General features: G+C 37.7%; 1 protein-coding gene across 4 annotated transcripts in view; it reads right to left on the bottom strand.

Moving 5' to 3' along the window:
• Positions 1-1,922: 1,922 nt before the first annotated feature.
• Positions 1,923-16,568, bottom strand: part of LOC127807151 (probable LRR receptor-like serine/threonine-protein kinase At3g47570) — a 32,735-nt gene continuing 18,089 nt past the window's right edge. For 2 of the 4 annotated variants that reach the window (XM_052344803.1, XM_052344804.1), the window contains 3 exons: positions 9,750-10,112; positions 2,486-4,477; positions 1,924-2,346 (listed from right to left, as the gene is read on the bottom strand). In XM_052344803.1, coding sequence (XP_052200763.1) covers positions 1,979-2,346; positions 2,486-4,477; positions 9,750-10,112 — 2,723 coding nt within the window. In that variant the 3' untranslated portion in view covers positions 1,924-1,978. Of the gene's footprint in view, positions 2,347-2,485; positions 4,478-9,749; positions 10,113-16,568 lie in introns of all 4 variants that reach the window. The other 2 variants (XM_052344805.1, XM_052344802.1) reach the window with 2 other exon arrangements.

Below are 16,568 nucleotides of genomic sequence, written 5' to 3' on the forward strand. Positions count from 1 at the left end.
CATCCAAAATATTTCTCTAAGCCCCAATTTGATAAATAATAAATCTTTTGCTTCTCTAGTTCACATAATATGCATACACAATGAGGGTGACAAATGGTGGGAAATGTATATAGCTTTGGAGTCATTCTTTTGTATCAAATTAGGTTCAAGCATGAAAGTCTCTTAACAGCAATCAGTGTGTTGTGATTTGTGAGTTAATTGAATGCATCTATGTGTGCTTACAAATTTCTGATTGTGGCCTTTTGGAGCCGTTGAGCTTTAGCCCATTAATATATGCTCAGAGTTAAAACCTTGAATTAGAGGATTGTTACTTAGGTACTCAGTATACCAAAGAGTGTTAGCTTAAGATGATTTGTGGGCTCATAAAATCAAGTAATTTATACAAGATCTTCTAATAGACTATTGATATGGAACTAGATCGTGACAAATCTCATTTCTTTAAATCCCTGACATCTTCATTGGTCCAAAAAATTTATATCTCAATTAGACCTAAAGTTAATCTCGCAACAATTTTTTAGCCCGTAACCACATGGTAGGGCGTATAGGTTGGTCCTAATATGATCACTTTTAACATTACGGATTCTTACATAAAAATACTATCTAAAGATAACTTATGAGTTTATTAAGCCAAAATCTTTCTAATAGTCCGCTGATATAAAATAAGTAATTTGTTCTAGACATCTCATTTAGTGAAAATTACCTCCATTGAATAACTTGATACATATTACACAAATGACTTTTTCAGTTAAATTCGTTTACTACTAGTTAAAGGAGCTTTTAACTTGAGTAGAGCCGGTCCAACGAAGTTGGGGGTTTTAAGCGAAAAATTTTATCGAGGTCTTTAAGAATATTATTTTTTTTATAAAAAATAAATAATACATATTTTTACACAACATTTTATCATTTTATTAAATAAAAAAAATAAAATTCATTCAACTACAAAGTATAATAATCTCTTAATTGACAATAAAATTTCAACAAAAATAATATAGATGTGACCTTCAAAGCAGCGACGCCGTTGTCTGGTCCCTTGACTAGGACTCGGGGATGCCCCAGCAACTGCGCCACTGCGGGCTCGGCTCACCAGCAGGAGGTTGCTTCACTGACAGGGGCGGCGACTCCCACTTCACTTGCAAGTCTAGCTTCCTCGGTAGCGCTGCAGTGATTGCGTCACTTTTCGGCCAGTGATGCCCAAGCAAGAACTGCTTGTCCATCGCCGTCAGGTTAAAAATTGGGATTTGGGATGATGAGAATTGAGATTTGGGATTGGGCCAAGTTAAAAATTGAAAAATGGAGAAGTGAAAATAAAAAAAAAAATTATTAAAAACATAATATAATATATATTATAAATTTTTAAAATGAGGGGTCTTCTAATATTTGGGGCTTATGCGGCCGCATAAATGGCTTTAGGGTTGGTCGGCCCTCAACTTGAGATCTTCACTTGGTAAGCAACTTTGGAATAATTAAACATTAAATAAAATTATAGTGGTAAGAGCATTATTAGATTTTGTTTGACAAAGTCCTTTAATTTTTAATTTTCGTTTTCAAATTCAATGTTTTCCTTTTCTTGATGGGGCAGGGCCTTTTTTGGGGGATTCTTCTGTGCAAGGTCTGTATTATGTGATGGTATTTAATATAATATAAAGTTTAAGCCATTTATGATTTGTCACATGAAATTAGGGTATGAGTTGAGGTTTCTTCATTTTGCCACAAGCATCAAATTATGATTCTTAAGATAGATCTTAATATGTTTAGGTGTAAATTCAAGGACAAATTACTTATTTAACTATTTTGGTGAGTGATTATTTGTCACGTGTATTAAAAGAAAGTGTGTTTAATAGTATTAATAATATTATGATTATACGACCTTTTTAAATATAAAAAGTCATCATAAACTATTATTATAAGCATAATCTTCATATTGTTACATTATTTAATTTGCTCGCCATACTTAATTGCATTTGTTTGGTCTCACTCCTCAAAGAGTGTTGCCTTCTCTAACATTTGAGAGAAAGCCGAGTCTGATTTTGTGAAGTGTAGCCACAACGTCCTTCATGTTGATCCTCTCCCTGGGCAGATCCTTCACACAATCCATGGCCAATTGCATGACAGATGACACGCAAAGCTCCTTTGCAGACAAATGTGGATCTTCTTGTTCAATCAAACTGGCATCCATGGCTTCAAGCATTGAGCCCCCATTCAGCGATTGATTCACCCAAGACTTGAGACTCATTTCTTCAGCAAACATTTCATCCGTGGGCTTCTTCCTTGTGAATACTTCCATCAACATGACTCCATAGCTGTAGACATCACCGCTTGTGGATACCATTCCTTCCGTTCCATACTCTACTCATATATATAATAAGGATGTAAACTTGTCTTTGTAACGTCAATTAATCCAAAGCAAGTTAAGGATGGAAATGGAAACAGAACAAATTGACCAGAAACAAGATAATGCAAATATGAAATGGGGAAGAAGCATTACCCGGTGCCATGTATCCAACCGTAGCCAGGGTCTTGGTTAGTGCCATGTATTCTCCTTTGCCCAGAAGTTTGCCGGTACCAAAGTCACTCACGTGGGCAACCATATCTTCGTCTAGCAGGACGTTGCTCGGCTTCAGATCACAATGAATAATGGGCGTTGAAAGGCCATGATGAAGATATTCGACTGCTAATGCAATATCGATCATTATGTTTAATCTCTGCAGGAAATCCAGAAAACAAGTGCCAGAATATAGCCACTTCTGAAGGCTCCCTTTGGGCATATTCTCCAAGACCAACGCTTTGAAATCCACATTACTGCAGCTGGTAATGATTTTGACGAGGTTTCTATGGCGGATTTTGCACATTACTTCACATTCAGCATCGAAACTCTTGAATGCTCCTTCTATTTGCAGGTTGAAGACCTTGATAGCGACGTTCATCCCATTCAACAGTGTTCCTTCATATACACGACCAAAACCTCCATTACCAAGTAGGCTGCTTTCACCGAACCCATTTGTTGCCCGGTAGAGTTCTTGATATGAGACCACTCTCCACTCAGCAGGGCGTGAATCTTCTGGAGTTTGTGATTGTGTTTTGACTTTTCGATTTCTTAGCCAAACAAGTATGAGAACCGACACCACAAGAATTATAGATGCAAGTACAGGTAAAACGTATTTCAGTACTTGCAGAATTCGATACTGAAGGCTTCTAGTTTTGCATGGTGGGACTTGCAATCTAGGGGCACCACACAGTCCATAGTTGTGCATAAATGATTGAGCTGTGGAGTTTGCAAAAAGTCCTCCAGTGGGAATTTTTCCTTGCAATCTATTGAAGGACACATTTAAATACTGAAGATACCTGAGTGCCTCTAATGAGGTAGGAATGCCTCCAGATAAATTGTTATTGGAGAGATCCAAAAATTCCAAGTTGATCAAGTTTCCCAGTGACTCGGGAATAGGCCCTCGTAGGTTATTTTGTGCCAAGGAGAGAATTTCTAATGTTTGTGCTCCTCCAATGGTACTTGGGATATTGCCCGATAACTGATTCCAAGACAAGTCTAATTCTGTTATTACCTTCATATGCTCAACATCAAGTGGTATATAGCCACTAAGAGAATTTGAGGATAGACTTAAACCAACGAGATCTTTAAGGCCCCACAAGGTTGAAGGAATTGCAGAAGTCAAATTGTTGGAATCCAAGTAGATCTGTCTTAGGGATTTAAGTTCACCCAAGCATGGGGGTATCTGTCCGTAGAGCTTATTATCGCTTAGAAACAACTCTCCCAAATTATTCAACCGACAAAAATCATTGGGAATGAATCCTTCCAGCTTATTGTGATCAAGATGCAAGCGTTGCAGGTGCTGCAACCTTCCAATTGTTCTTGGGATAAAGCCTGTCAATTCATTGCTATCTAACCTTATGAACCCCAAGCTGCTCAAGTTACCAATGCCACTGGGAATCTCCCCCATAAGTTTGCAACCAAATGCTTCCAACTCCAGAAGCGAAGTGGAGAGATTGCCAATTGAAGCAGGGATGATGCCATTGAATTGATTTAATGATATTACCAGATGTTTTAAACGTCTGCAATTTGCTAGAGATGTAAAAAACCTTAATTCAAGAGTAGAAGACTCCCTGGTCAGATTATTTTCAGAAAGATCGAGACAATCCAGGAGCCTTAGATTACCAACTGTATCGGGTATGGAGCCTCTAAATGAGTTGTCCCTCATCTCTAGCATTGTAAGCTTGGAGGCATTGCCAATAGAGCCTGGGATAATCCCACTGAGTTTATTACGGTCTAGGTAAAGCTTTTCAAGATTGGGAAGCCTGAGGCCAAGGAAAGATGGAAGGTAACCTGAGAGCTGATTGTCAGCCAGGTCAATGACCTTTGCTCTTGATGCGTTGAAGATTTGAAAGGGAATTGAGCCAGTTAAGCTTGCACTGCTAATGCTCAATGTCTCAAGATTAAGGGTCCCAATTTCTTCTGGTAATGCACCTGCCAAGATTGTGAATAGCGTGCTTGATCAGTCTAGTTCTAGTAAAAAAAGGCAGAGCTGTTCTAGGTAAGATGAGAACTATCTCGATACTTTTTGCTACTAGAAGTTTGTTCAAGCACTAGTGAACACAACCCCTTTATCGATACCACTCAGGGAACAACTGTCCTAGTGTCTTACGGTAACACCTGTTGCACGATCCAAACAAACGAATGAAAAATAGTTGTAACAAAAATAAAACTATCTTCCTATTTGCAAAATAACCATTACTTGACCTCTTTGTAGAAGTAGTGAGAACCATAGCTAATGATATTTGACTCACCCTTTACATGTGTTGTAAAATTTGGAGCAATCAGATTTTATTGAATTATGCTCTGCTTAAATACATGAGTTTGCAAATAAAATCCAGAAATAAAGGCAACAAACTTCCTAAACTTTAGCTACTAACGTTAACAGCCAGTAGATAACAGAAAATGAGAAGCAAATATCCTAAAAACTTGGTTAAAGGGCATCTATATCAACAATCCTACAACTACTGATGCACATGTTCAACACTCCTCCTTGCATCAGTGGGTGAAGATTCCAAGTTTCTCTCTTAAAAACTCAAACCTGCTTCTAGAAAGAGCTTTAGTAAAGATATCAGCTTGCTGGTTTTCAGTTTTGCAATACTTCAAACACACTGTACCATCCTTTTGAACATCTCTGAGAAAGAACAATTTTATACTAAAATGCTTTGTTTTTCCATGAAAAACTGGATTGTTAGAGATGGCTATGGCTTCCTGGTTGTCCACCATCGCCTCTGTTTTCATTCCTTGCTCCAAGTGCAAATCAATTAGAATTTTTTTTAGCCATAAGGCCTGATTAATAGCTGCTGTGGTTGCTATAAACTCTGCTTCAGCTGTTGATTGTGCAACAATTTCTTGTTTTTTTGAACACCAAGAGAATACACCTGATCCAAAGCTGAAACAGTAGCCTATGGTACTTTTCATGTCATCTAAAGACCCTGCCCAATCACTGTCTGAGTAACCTTGCAGCTTGAAACTCTGACATGTACTGAACTTGATACCATAACTTAAGGTCCCCTTGACATACCTTAGAACCCTTTTTACTGCTTTAAAATGACTTTCACTTGCACAATTCAAGAAACTTGATAGTACACTTACAACATACAAGATATCTGGTCTTGTTGCTGTGAGATACATTAAGCAGCAAATTAAACTTCTGTAAAGAGTTTCATCTGCTTGTTTAGCTCCATCATCCTTACACAACTTCTCCTTTTGACACATTGGAGTACCTATGCTTTTACAATTTTCCATGTTGAATTTCTTTAGGATCTCTTTTGCATACTTCCTTTGACAGATGAAAATTTCATTCTTTTCCTGCTTAATCTCCATTCCAAGGAAGTAAGTCATTTCTCCCAAGTCAGTCATCTCAAAGACTTGCATCATGTCTTCTTTAAACTGTTGTACAAGTTCAGTATTGTTACCTGTAACTAGGAGATCATCAACATATAAAGAGATCATGATAAAATTAGCTTGATCACCTTTGATATACAAAGTTGACTCACTAAGGCTTTTAACAAAGCCTAAGTCTAATAGATGCTCATCAATCCTGCTGTACCAAGCCCTTGGGGCCTATTTTAAACCATACAAAGCCTTCTTCAATAGATAAACCTTGTTCTCATGTCATTTCATAGCAAAACCTTCAGGTTGATCTACATATATTTCTTCCTCTAGAAATCCATTTAGAAATGCTGATTTCACATCAAGTTGGTAGATTGTCCATCCTTTTTGTGTTGCAATGGCTAACAACAACTTGATTGTGTCTAGCCTTGCAACAGGAGCAAATGTATCAAAAAAATCCACACCAGAAACTTGAGCATACCCTTTTACCACTAGCCTTGCTTTGTGTTTGTTAATTGAGCCATCTACGTTTAGCTTTGTTCTAAACACCCACTTGACTCCAATCACCTTTCGGTGTTCAGGCCTTTCAACAAGTTTCCAGGTTTGATTTTTTTCAATCATGGAGAGCTCCTCCTGCATTGCAGCCCTCCATTTGTGATCTTTTTCAGCTTCCCAATACCCTGCAGGTTCAAGAATTGCAACGTTGCATCTCTGATAAATATCAGAGAGAAATCTAGTTCCTCTTATAGGAGGATCATCAACTAACTCATCCTGATTTTGTAAAGGATCAGCAATTAGTTTCTTTTCTGCATCTTTCCAGCTCCATTGCTCATTCTCCATAAAGTGCACATCCCTACTTATCAGAATTTTCCTCGTGTGAGGTTGGAAAACTCTGTAAGCCTTGGATATTAAGCTATATCCCACAAAGATGCCAGGCTCAGCTTTCTTGTCTAGCTTGTCTCTTTTAATCTGTGGCACATGAGTAAAGCACAAGCATCCAAACACTTTAAAATTTTGCAAAGAGGGCTTGTAACCATACCAGGCCTCAAAAGGAGTCTTCCCATTTACAGCTTTGGTCGGAAGTCTGTTTAGTAGAAATACTGCAGTGTTTGCAGCCTCTGCCCAATACTCCTTAGGCAATCCTTTTTCATAGAGCATGCACCGAACCATTTCCACAATTGTTCTGTTCTTCCTCTCACTCACTCCATTTTGCTATGGAGTGTATGGTGTAGTGAGTTGATGCTCAATACCTGCTTCATCACAAAACAAGTTAAATTGTTCTAAAGTATATTCTTTTCCATTGTCAGACCTTAGAACTTGAATCTTGCAACCACTTTGGTTCTCAATCCATTGCTTGAATTTAAAAAAAACTCCTGCAACTTCTGACTTAAACCTGAGAAAATAAATCCAACACATTCGAGTGAAGTCATCAATGAAAACTATGTAATATTTACTCCCTTTAAGTGAAGGAGTTCTCTGAGGTCCAGCCAGATCAGTGTGGATGAGTTTCAGCTTCTCAGTTGCCCTCCAAATTGACTGTGAGAAGGATAATCTTGTTTGCTTGCCCAACTGACAAGCCTTGCAATTTGGCATATCAGCTTCAAGATGAGGCAATCCCTAAAACAACTGCTTCCTTTGCATAGATAAGATTGCTGTATGATGAAAATGACCTAACCTCTTATGCCAGATCTCTGTATTGTTTACAGTTACTGGATAAGCTACTTGTTCCTCCTTCATTGGATCAAGTGAGAAACTTTTACCTCTCATTTTGATTCTGAAAACTTCCTTGTCATTGGCATCCTTGATCAAACATTACTTATTTTCAAAGATGACTTTAAATCCCTTCTCAACTAATTGTCCCACACTTAGCAAGTTTTGATCAATATCAGGTACATACAAAACATCAGAAATTAATTTTGTACCTGTGCAACTTTCAATGGCTACAGTTCCCTTTCCTTTAATGAGTTCACCATTTCTAATTCTGACTTTACTGGTAGTTGACTTACTTAGTTCTTGAAATAGCTCCTCATCATTTGTCATGTGATTAGTACAACCACTGTCCACCAACCAACTTTCTTCAGAACTGACACTGGAAAAACAGGTAGCTACAAACAATTGTTCCTGCTCTTGCTCTTGTTGATCTGCTACTTGTGTACTTGCCTGCTGCTGTTGAGTTTTGTTCTTGCAGATCTTAGCAATATGACCTAATTGCTGGCACTTATGGCACTTCACATCAGGTCTCCTCCAACACTTAAAAGGAGAATGACCTTTTTTTCCACAGCGCTGGCATAGAGGATAATTTGATTTGTCTGCTCCCCTAGGTGTGATTGAATTGCAAGGCTGATCAACACTTCCTTTCTTTCCCTGCTTCTTCTTTCCCTTGGTCTGCAATTTGGCCTGTAAAGCCCCTTCAACCGCTCCTTCTTGCCTCATAAGTCTTCTCTGCTCTTGTGCCTGAAGAGCATTCAACAATTTTGCCAAAGAGATGCTGGACAAATCCTTTGAGTTCTCCAAAGCAGAAATTGTTGATTCAAAACGTTCTGGAAGAGTAACCAGAATCTTTTGAACTATTCTAGAGTCAAGAAACTCACCACCAAGTATCCTTACCTTATTTGCTATGTAAAGAAGCTTATCAGAATACTCTTTCACAGTTTCTGAGTCTTTCATTCTTTGCATCTCAAACTCTCTAATTAGGTTCAACATTTGCATCCCTTTGATCTTCTCATTTCCTTCATACTCTTTCTTGAGAAAATCCCAAATTGCCTTTGTTGACTTGAGAGTCATAATCCTGGTAAAGATAGTTGATGAAACTGTTGTAAAAAGGCAGGCTTTTCCTTGGATTTCTTCTACTTCTTCTCTTTGTGATTTCTGATCTGTGCCATTGTTGGATTCTCTGGTAAAGGTGGAACTTCATAGTCTTCTTCCACTGTTTCCCAAAGATCATTGGCTTCCAAGTAGGCTTCCATCCTCACTGCCCACATTTGATAGTTTTCTCCATCGAACACAGGAGGTGCTGCAGCCATAAAGGATGTCTCAGATTGCATTTTTACACTCACAAGGTCCCTTAAGATATGACGGCTCTGATACCAATTTGTTGTAAAATTTGGAGCGATAAGATTTTATTGAATTATGCTCTGCTTAGATACATGAGTTTGCAAATAAAATCCAAAAATAAAGGCAACAAACTTCCTAAACTTTAGCTACTAAAGTTAACAGCCAGTAGATAACAGAAAATGAGAAGCAAATCTCCTAAAAACTTGGTCAAAGGGCATCTATATCAGCAATCCTACAGCTACTGATGCACACGTTCAACAACATGTTTAAATGTTCGCATTGTAATGTATTTTTTACTGTATTCTCCATCTCCTTGGATATAGGAGGTCCAAACTTTAGTTATCGAAGCTCTCAAAAACAGATAATTGCTTTGATGAGCACCGAGGACCTCTATCCCCAGTCTGCAAAAAAATCTAATTTTAGCAATCAAATATGTGTGTCTATGTTAACTTATTTAATTTGAACTCTCAAATAAAAAAAAAAAAAATTCTTTCACGAGCAATGAAGAATTCTATTCATTTTGCAGATTAACCTAATATCAGTATGTGCATCCATGCAAATTCGTTTTGTAAGACATTTTAGCATATCCTTTCTATGAGCTAAGGATTTGTTACCCTTTCTATGATAACCTGCATTATCTAAGGGCACATTATATCCTGCCCCAAGTTGCATTATCTCAAAGAAGTTATGGCATGTGGTTGATTTTCAATATCTATAAAAGAAATAGGCTTATTTCCTGGAGGCCATGGTGGCTTCCAAACTCAGATGTTAGTTTAGTTCGTCCACTAAAAGAAAGATACTAAAGTTTCGGACGTACCTGTCAACTTGTTCTCTCCAAGGTATAACTCTCTGAGTAATGTAAGGTTCCCAATCTTGTTAGATATGCTGCCTGCGAAATTATTTGTTGACAGAGCCAGAATTCGAAGGCTTCTACACTCCCATAAGCCAGGCGAAAATTGGCCAGAAAGTTGATTCGAATGAAGATATAGCACTTCAAGAAAAGGGAGATCACAATGACGGTCTAGGGGCAGATTTCCAGACAAGCTATTGTTTCCGAGATAAATTCTTTTCAATGAAGAGATGTTGAAGATAACAGATGGTATATGCCCCGTAAGAGATGCACTATATAAACTCATTTTCTCCAAATTGACAAGCTGACCAATCTCCGATGGAATTTCACCTGCAAAGTTCACCAAAAGCAACCTAGAATAAAGTCTTTGAAGCAATTAATTGCATGCATGCAGTTACTTAAAGAGCTTGAAGCGAAATGTGCTGAAGAGATGTGCAAATCATTCGTCTATTTTGCTACATCCAGTAAGGAAAAACTTTACTGAGAAAAAACAAAAATGAAATTGTGAGAAGCTGTCATTAAACAACAGATTGTGTATCAAATTTTTGAATGTATCCGGAACCATGCTGTCATTATCTTTTAAACATTTTCCGAAGATCTCAAATTTCTTTAACATCAAATATGGCACGAGTAGCTTAACCTTCAAAGTTTGAAATTTTATCATTGTTTACTAAATCTACTATAAAGGTCCAACAGGAAAGGGTCTATGAAGAAAAAAAAAAAAAATCCATAAGGTAATTGAGCGGCAAGTCAGTGGCTTTTGGCTTACTGTAACACCTCGCCTTCCTAGGACGTTAGGTAATGTAAGATTTCGATGATATATATTTTTTTTCCAAACAATAGAAACTTAACACAAAATCGTTCTCCGAAGATCCCGTTACACCTTCTCAGTATATCAACTATGAACCATTAATAAACTAAGACATGTACATCATTTTAAATGCGGAAGCTAGATCAAAACCTCAAATAAGTCATAACCGAACCCATTTTATTTATATCATAAAGTCGAACCAACGTTTACGTGACGTTATCAAAATTAGCAACATAATTGAAACGACATAAAGTAAACTATCCACTAATCGCCGTCACTCATCGGCAATCCCTTTTCCCCTCGCACCACTACCTTCATTTGGAACGTTTGAATATTTCAGGGACATAGTCCATATTAGATGATGAATCATCTAAATAAGATTTCAAAAACGCATTTTTCATGAATGAATGCAAGACAAGAAATAAACCAACATAACCCGGCAAGCCCTAGCCCAAGAGAATCCCACAGCACTTAACCCTACCACGAAAAAAGAGCAATCTCTCTAAAAGCTATGCCACCATACCGACACATCGACAAGACGCGATTCTAGCTTAAGAGGGCAAGTCAACGCATCTATCTAACATCTCGAAAACTATCGTTACCAACTTCCAGCCCGGGAGGGTCACATCAACGCAGGAACCCGACTGACCACATTTATGTCGGAGGTTACGTTCCCACTCTAAGCATTCAGGAACCACCACATAATCCTAACTCCAAAATTTCACATGGACCACCTAATCATCCTAGTGCAACTTCCCTGACCAAACGGCCTGGCATGAAAACCAAGGTAGCTATCCCGGCATACTCACTAGCACAAGATACCTCTATTATTCCATCACGCCCTTGAAGAATTATGGCTATACTATCCAGACAACATTCTACGCTGACATCCCACATGAACAACACAATATGGACCACCTAGTCATCCTAGTGCAACTTCTCTGACCAAATGGCCCGGCACGAAAACCAAGGCGGCTATCCCGACATGCACATCAGTACCAGATACCCTTATTATTCCGTCATGCCTTTGGAGAATTATGGCTACACTATCCAGACAACATCTTAGGCTGACATTCCATACGAATACACAAAACGCAAGACAATGCCACATTTCACAATTCAATGCATCATATAAACAATATTTTATAAAATGCAATGCACAACTGCAAACCGTTTAGGGACGAACCTCCCTCATAAATCGACCGTTACCGATTACTGTTTACATGCAATAAAACCGTTTTGCATAAAACCACAACACATTTAGGTAACACAAATACAAAGTTTTAGGATAGAAACACCCATAGTAAACAAGTTTGGGTAGTGAACAACTCACAGTTAAAACCAAGTTTCCAGATAGAACACTCATCTCGAATGTATTCGGAATACCTCGATCCACGTGCACGACCTTATTTTGCGTGCCAAATCTCAAATACCCGTACTTATACTCAATCTTGAGCCACGACACACCCTAAACACCATATTTAATTAAAGAAGTATCAAAATCTATTTTTCTCAATTTTTCCATAATTTCCTCTATTTTTCTCCCAATTTTCACCTCGATAATTCCAAAATAATTATCTCCTTAAACATTTTTCCAAATTTTTCAACATAATAATTCCTAAAATAAATATAGAAAAACACTGGAAAAAAAATTATCCAAACACCCTTGTTCACATGCCTTCACGCGCTCAGCGCGTGGCTGCGTGTGGAGTGTGGCGCGTGCAGCCACACGCCACCATCTCACTCAATTCTCCAACCACTGTCAACGGCTCCGATGGCCAAACAAATGGTACCCCCTTGAAGCTCTTAGCAAGCCGATCCCAACCGCACCAATCTCCGGCCAAAACACCACCGGAAAGGCCTCCAAATCGGCAGTTGCAGGTCGGCAGAGGCGGTCCACCTTGCCTTTCCGACCAGCCTTTGAATAGCCTCCAAACGCACACTAATCGCTCCGAAATGCTCCAAAAATGAAGCCCACACACCAAGGAGCAAAATCCTTATATCCCTTACCTTCGATTCGTCCTCAAACTCAACGAATTTGATGCCAAAATCTTGAAACCATCGACCTCTTTTATACTCGAAAACCGGCCAGATCACGGCCAATCAGCGGCCATGGCTTAGTCCCTAAGCCTCCTACCGCCGTATACCACCTCCCCCATCTCTCCCTCGGCTGTTCCATTGCCAGAGATAGCCTCCACATGCAGTGGATTTGCGACGACCATTTTTGGCTTGCGTTTAACCACCAAGTTTCCTTAATTACACTTCAACCCCCTTACTTCTTTCATTGACATTTTTACCCTTTTCCTTGAGCCTCTGATCTTTCTAACAATACCACTAAGGCCCACAAGTTTTGTACTTCTCATTTCACCCTCGAAACTCATGAAAAATGACCTTTTTGACCTCTCTCGGGCAAAATTAGAAAATTGCCCTTAGTCAATCGTTTTGACCCTAATTCTTTTTGTTTCAACCCAAAATCACTCAAGGGCTGTTTCATATACAAAATCTAAGTCTTCAAGACGCTCCATTGACTTTTCGGATATTCCCTACATCGATTCGATTTTCTCAGCCCGGTCGATAGCTGTATCGAAAACTGTTCCCGATCCATTTTCTTTTATCACCTAAAATCATAACTTGAGCCACTTATCAGTACTATTCTATTTTCCTTAGCCATCTTGGGTCCGGGGTACTCTCTTTGTCTGATTCTGTCGATTAAAACTGTGCTAGTATACCCTATAGTCTTATTTTTCCAAAAATTCCATTCATGCCCTTCATAAAATACCATTTATACCTTTAAGGATTTCCCGGGGTATTACACTTACTATGTTTTCTTTTCTGTAATTTACTCTAAATGGTTTCATTCTCCAATTTATGACCAGAAGCATTATTTAGTAGGAAGTTCATTTAGGTTGAAGTGACCATACCTTCATACCCTGGACTAGAGGCCTCACCGAACATTAAACTTAGATTAGTTAGTGTTATTAGCTCTCAACTTGTTCTTGACTTCTTTCCCTTAAGGATTCTTTCTAGGTATTCGATTTGTATATGGAGGTAATGATTGAGAAGTTAAAAGTAATTCTAGACGAAATTGGTGTCACTAAGCAACTGTAACATCCCGCATCGAGCAATAAGAAGCACCGGGACAACTTATCCTGATGGGCCTATGTGAACTTCCCAAGGGTCACCCATCCTTAAGCTTCCCTAGGTTAAGCACGCTTAACTCGGGAGTTTTTTTGTCTACATTCAGCCCAAAAGGTATTCAACTGGTATTGTTTCCTTTCTTACTTATCTTTAATATATACTACCCTTCTCTGGGCTCTTGGGTTAGTACATTCTCCCCCCTTGAGCACATGGCGGCGTCGTTATGCAACCTTACAATTGGATCCAGATCTTCTCCCCTTTGGAGACTGTCATCCTAGAAGCCTGCCAGGAGCCGCTATTTGTTCAGGCCCTCGCGCCATTCCCCGCCTTCATCGGACCGCCTTCTCCAAGGGTCAGCTCTGATACCACTTGTAACATCCCGAATCAAGCGATATGAAGGATCAGAACAACTTACCCTGATGGGCCTACACGGACTTCCTAGGGATCACCCATCCTTAAGCTTCCCCAGCTCAAGCACGCTTAACCCGGAAGTTCTTTGCCTATATTCATGCCAAAAGGTATCCAGCTAGTGTTGTTTCTTTCCTTACTTATCCTCGATATATACTATCATTCTCTGGGCTTTTGGGGTATTATAGCAACTAATATCATATAAGAAACTATATGTTATTAGCTTTTAGCTTCATTTTATTTTGGTTAGAGAGGATTCAATTGTAGGGCATATGTTTAGAACTGTGGAGCTAACTCTAAAATCGACACTAAAACTAAAAAATGGACACTAAAACTAAAAAATGGACACAACCTCTTTGGACTATTTCAAAACCATTAGCAAGGTAGGTGACGCAGAGGGTCTTTTGAGAGTGGAAGTAAGTTCAGAAAGACATTTTTACATGTCAAGAGATGATGTAGTGGAGACCATTTGTGGTTAAAATTAGAAACAAGGAGAAGCCTATCTTTTAATCGCACATGACTAACATTGCACCAACAACAAGCAACGCAAACACACACTCTTGGTTGAGAACTGTTAAGAAATTCTTCAAAATTAGTGAAAAACGCCGAACACATGACAGTGATTGCACGACTAGAAGTGAAAATTTGTAGCTATTTGCTATGAATTCAAGCCAAGTCACTGTCATCCTCGGGAAGATTTGCTATTGTTGCAAATTTCAGCAAGCAACATACTTTTTCTTTGCCACGACAAGAACAATGTTATCTCACAAGCAACTGGTTATCACTTGACCACTCCATAAAGCACACACTCTTGGTTGATAATTATAAAGGATCTTTTGATAATTACAAAAGATTAGAGTCTAGGACAATAGAGCACAACAAAATCAATTCAACGACAGAATTTTCGTCGCTAAATTTAGCGCATGCCCAGAAAATCAGTGCACGCCAGCCCTCGCCCTTCCCTCATGCGTCCGTCGCGTGGCAGTGCTAGGATAATAATCCCAACAATAATCCCAAGCGCTGCACCTTATAATCGAACCCCTAACCTCCAAGGACCAAGCACCTATATGTGCGCGCGCGAGCCAACCAATTTGGAAGCCTCCTTGATTATTAATGTGCATAAATTATATTTATAGTATATTCTTCCAAACTTTTCAGAATTATATTTATACTCCAAAATGTTTTAAATTTATTTAAGAATATTAATTTTAACATTAATGTTAGTAGAGGAAAATGAATATTAATTTTATTTCATTACTAATTCAAATAGAAGTTTATAAATTATTATATTAACAGCAAACAATTATGTTCTTATTTTGATTTGAATTTGTAATTTCATATTTTATTAATTTTGCAACTTAACGACCAAATTTTTCATCACTAATTTTGAATTTCATTGAAATTTCTATAAATTCTACATTCAATTACGAAACATTTTGTTATCAAATCAGATTTTAAATTTAATTTAAATATTTAATGAATTTCATATTAAATTTTTAATTTATTTTTCTATTTTTAGCAACGTATCTATTCTGTCACTAAAGTTTTAAATTTTTTATTTAAATTTTTTCTTTTTAATTTAAAATTAATTTTTAATTTTTAATTTAATTATTTTTAGTTTTTAGCAACGAATTTTATCTCTCGTTAAATATTAAATTTTTAATTTACTTTTTTTTGGTCAATGGCGGATTTGTGCTGTCGCTAATGTTTTACATCTTTAATTTAATTTTTTTTTGTTCTTTAGTGACGAATTTTGTTCCGTCGCTAAATTTTAAATTTTGAATTTAATTTTTTTTTTTACTTCTTTAGCAAGTTTTACATTTTTTTTTTGTTTTTTAACAACGAATTTTGTTCATTAGCTAAAATTTAAAATTTTAATTTAATTTTTTTTAGTGATAGAGATTTTTTTCGTCGCTAAAGGTTTAAATTTAAATTTTTTTTTTTTGCAACGGATACAAACCCATCACTAAATTTTTATTTTTGAATTTAATTTGTTTTCTTTTTTAGCAACGGGTATAACACCCGTCGCTAAATTTTTACATTTTTTAATTTTTTTTTGATTTCTTAGTGACGAATTTTGTTCTGTCGCTAAAGTTTGAATTTTTCATGCTAATAAGCCTATTTTTTTTTCCTAAAGCGGTCGTGAAGGGTCTTTGTTTAAGAAAACGGGAGCTTGAAATAGAACCCAGCAGTTAAAGGCTTCTAGTTTTGCATGGTGGGACTTGCAATCTAGGGGCACCACACAGTCCATGGTTGTGCATAAATGATTGAACCGTGGAGTTTACAAAAAGTCCTCTAGTGGGAATTTTTCCTTCCAATCTATTGAAGGACACATTTAAATAATGAAGATACCTTAGTGCCTCTGATGAGGTAGGAATGCCTCCAGATAAATTGTTATTGCAGAGATCCAAAAATTCCAAGTTGATCAA

Source organism: Diospyros lotus, chromosome 8, assembly GCF_014633365.1.
Source record: "Diospyros lotus cultivar Yz01 chromosome 8, ASM1463336v1, whole genome shotgun sequence".
In the NCBI taxonomy this organism is placed as follows: domain Eukaryota; kingdom Viridiplantae; phylum Streptophyta; class Magnoliopsida; order Ericales; family Ebenaceae; genus Diospyros; species Diospyros lotus.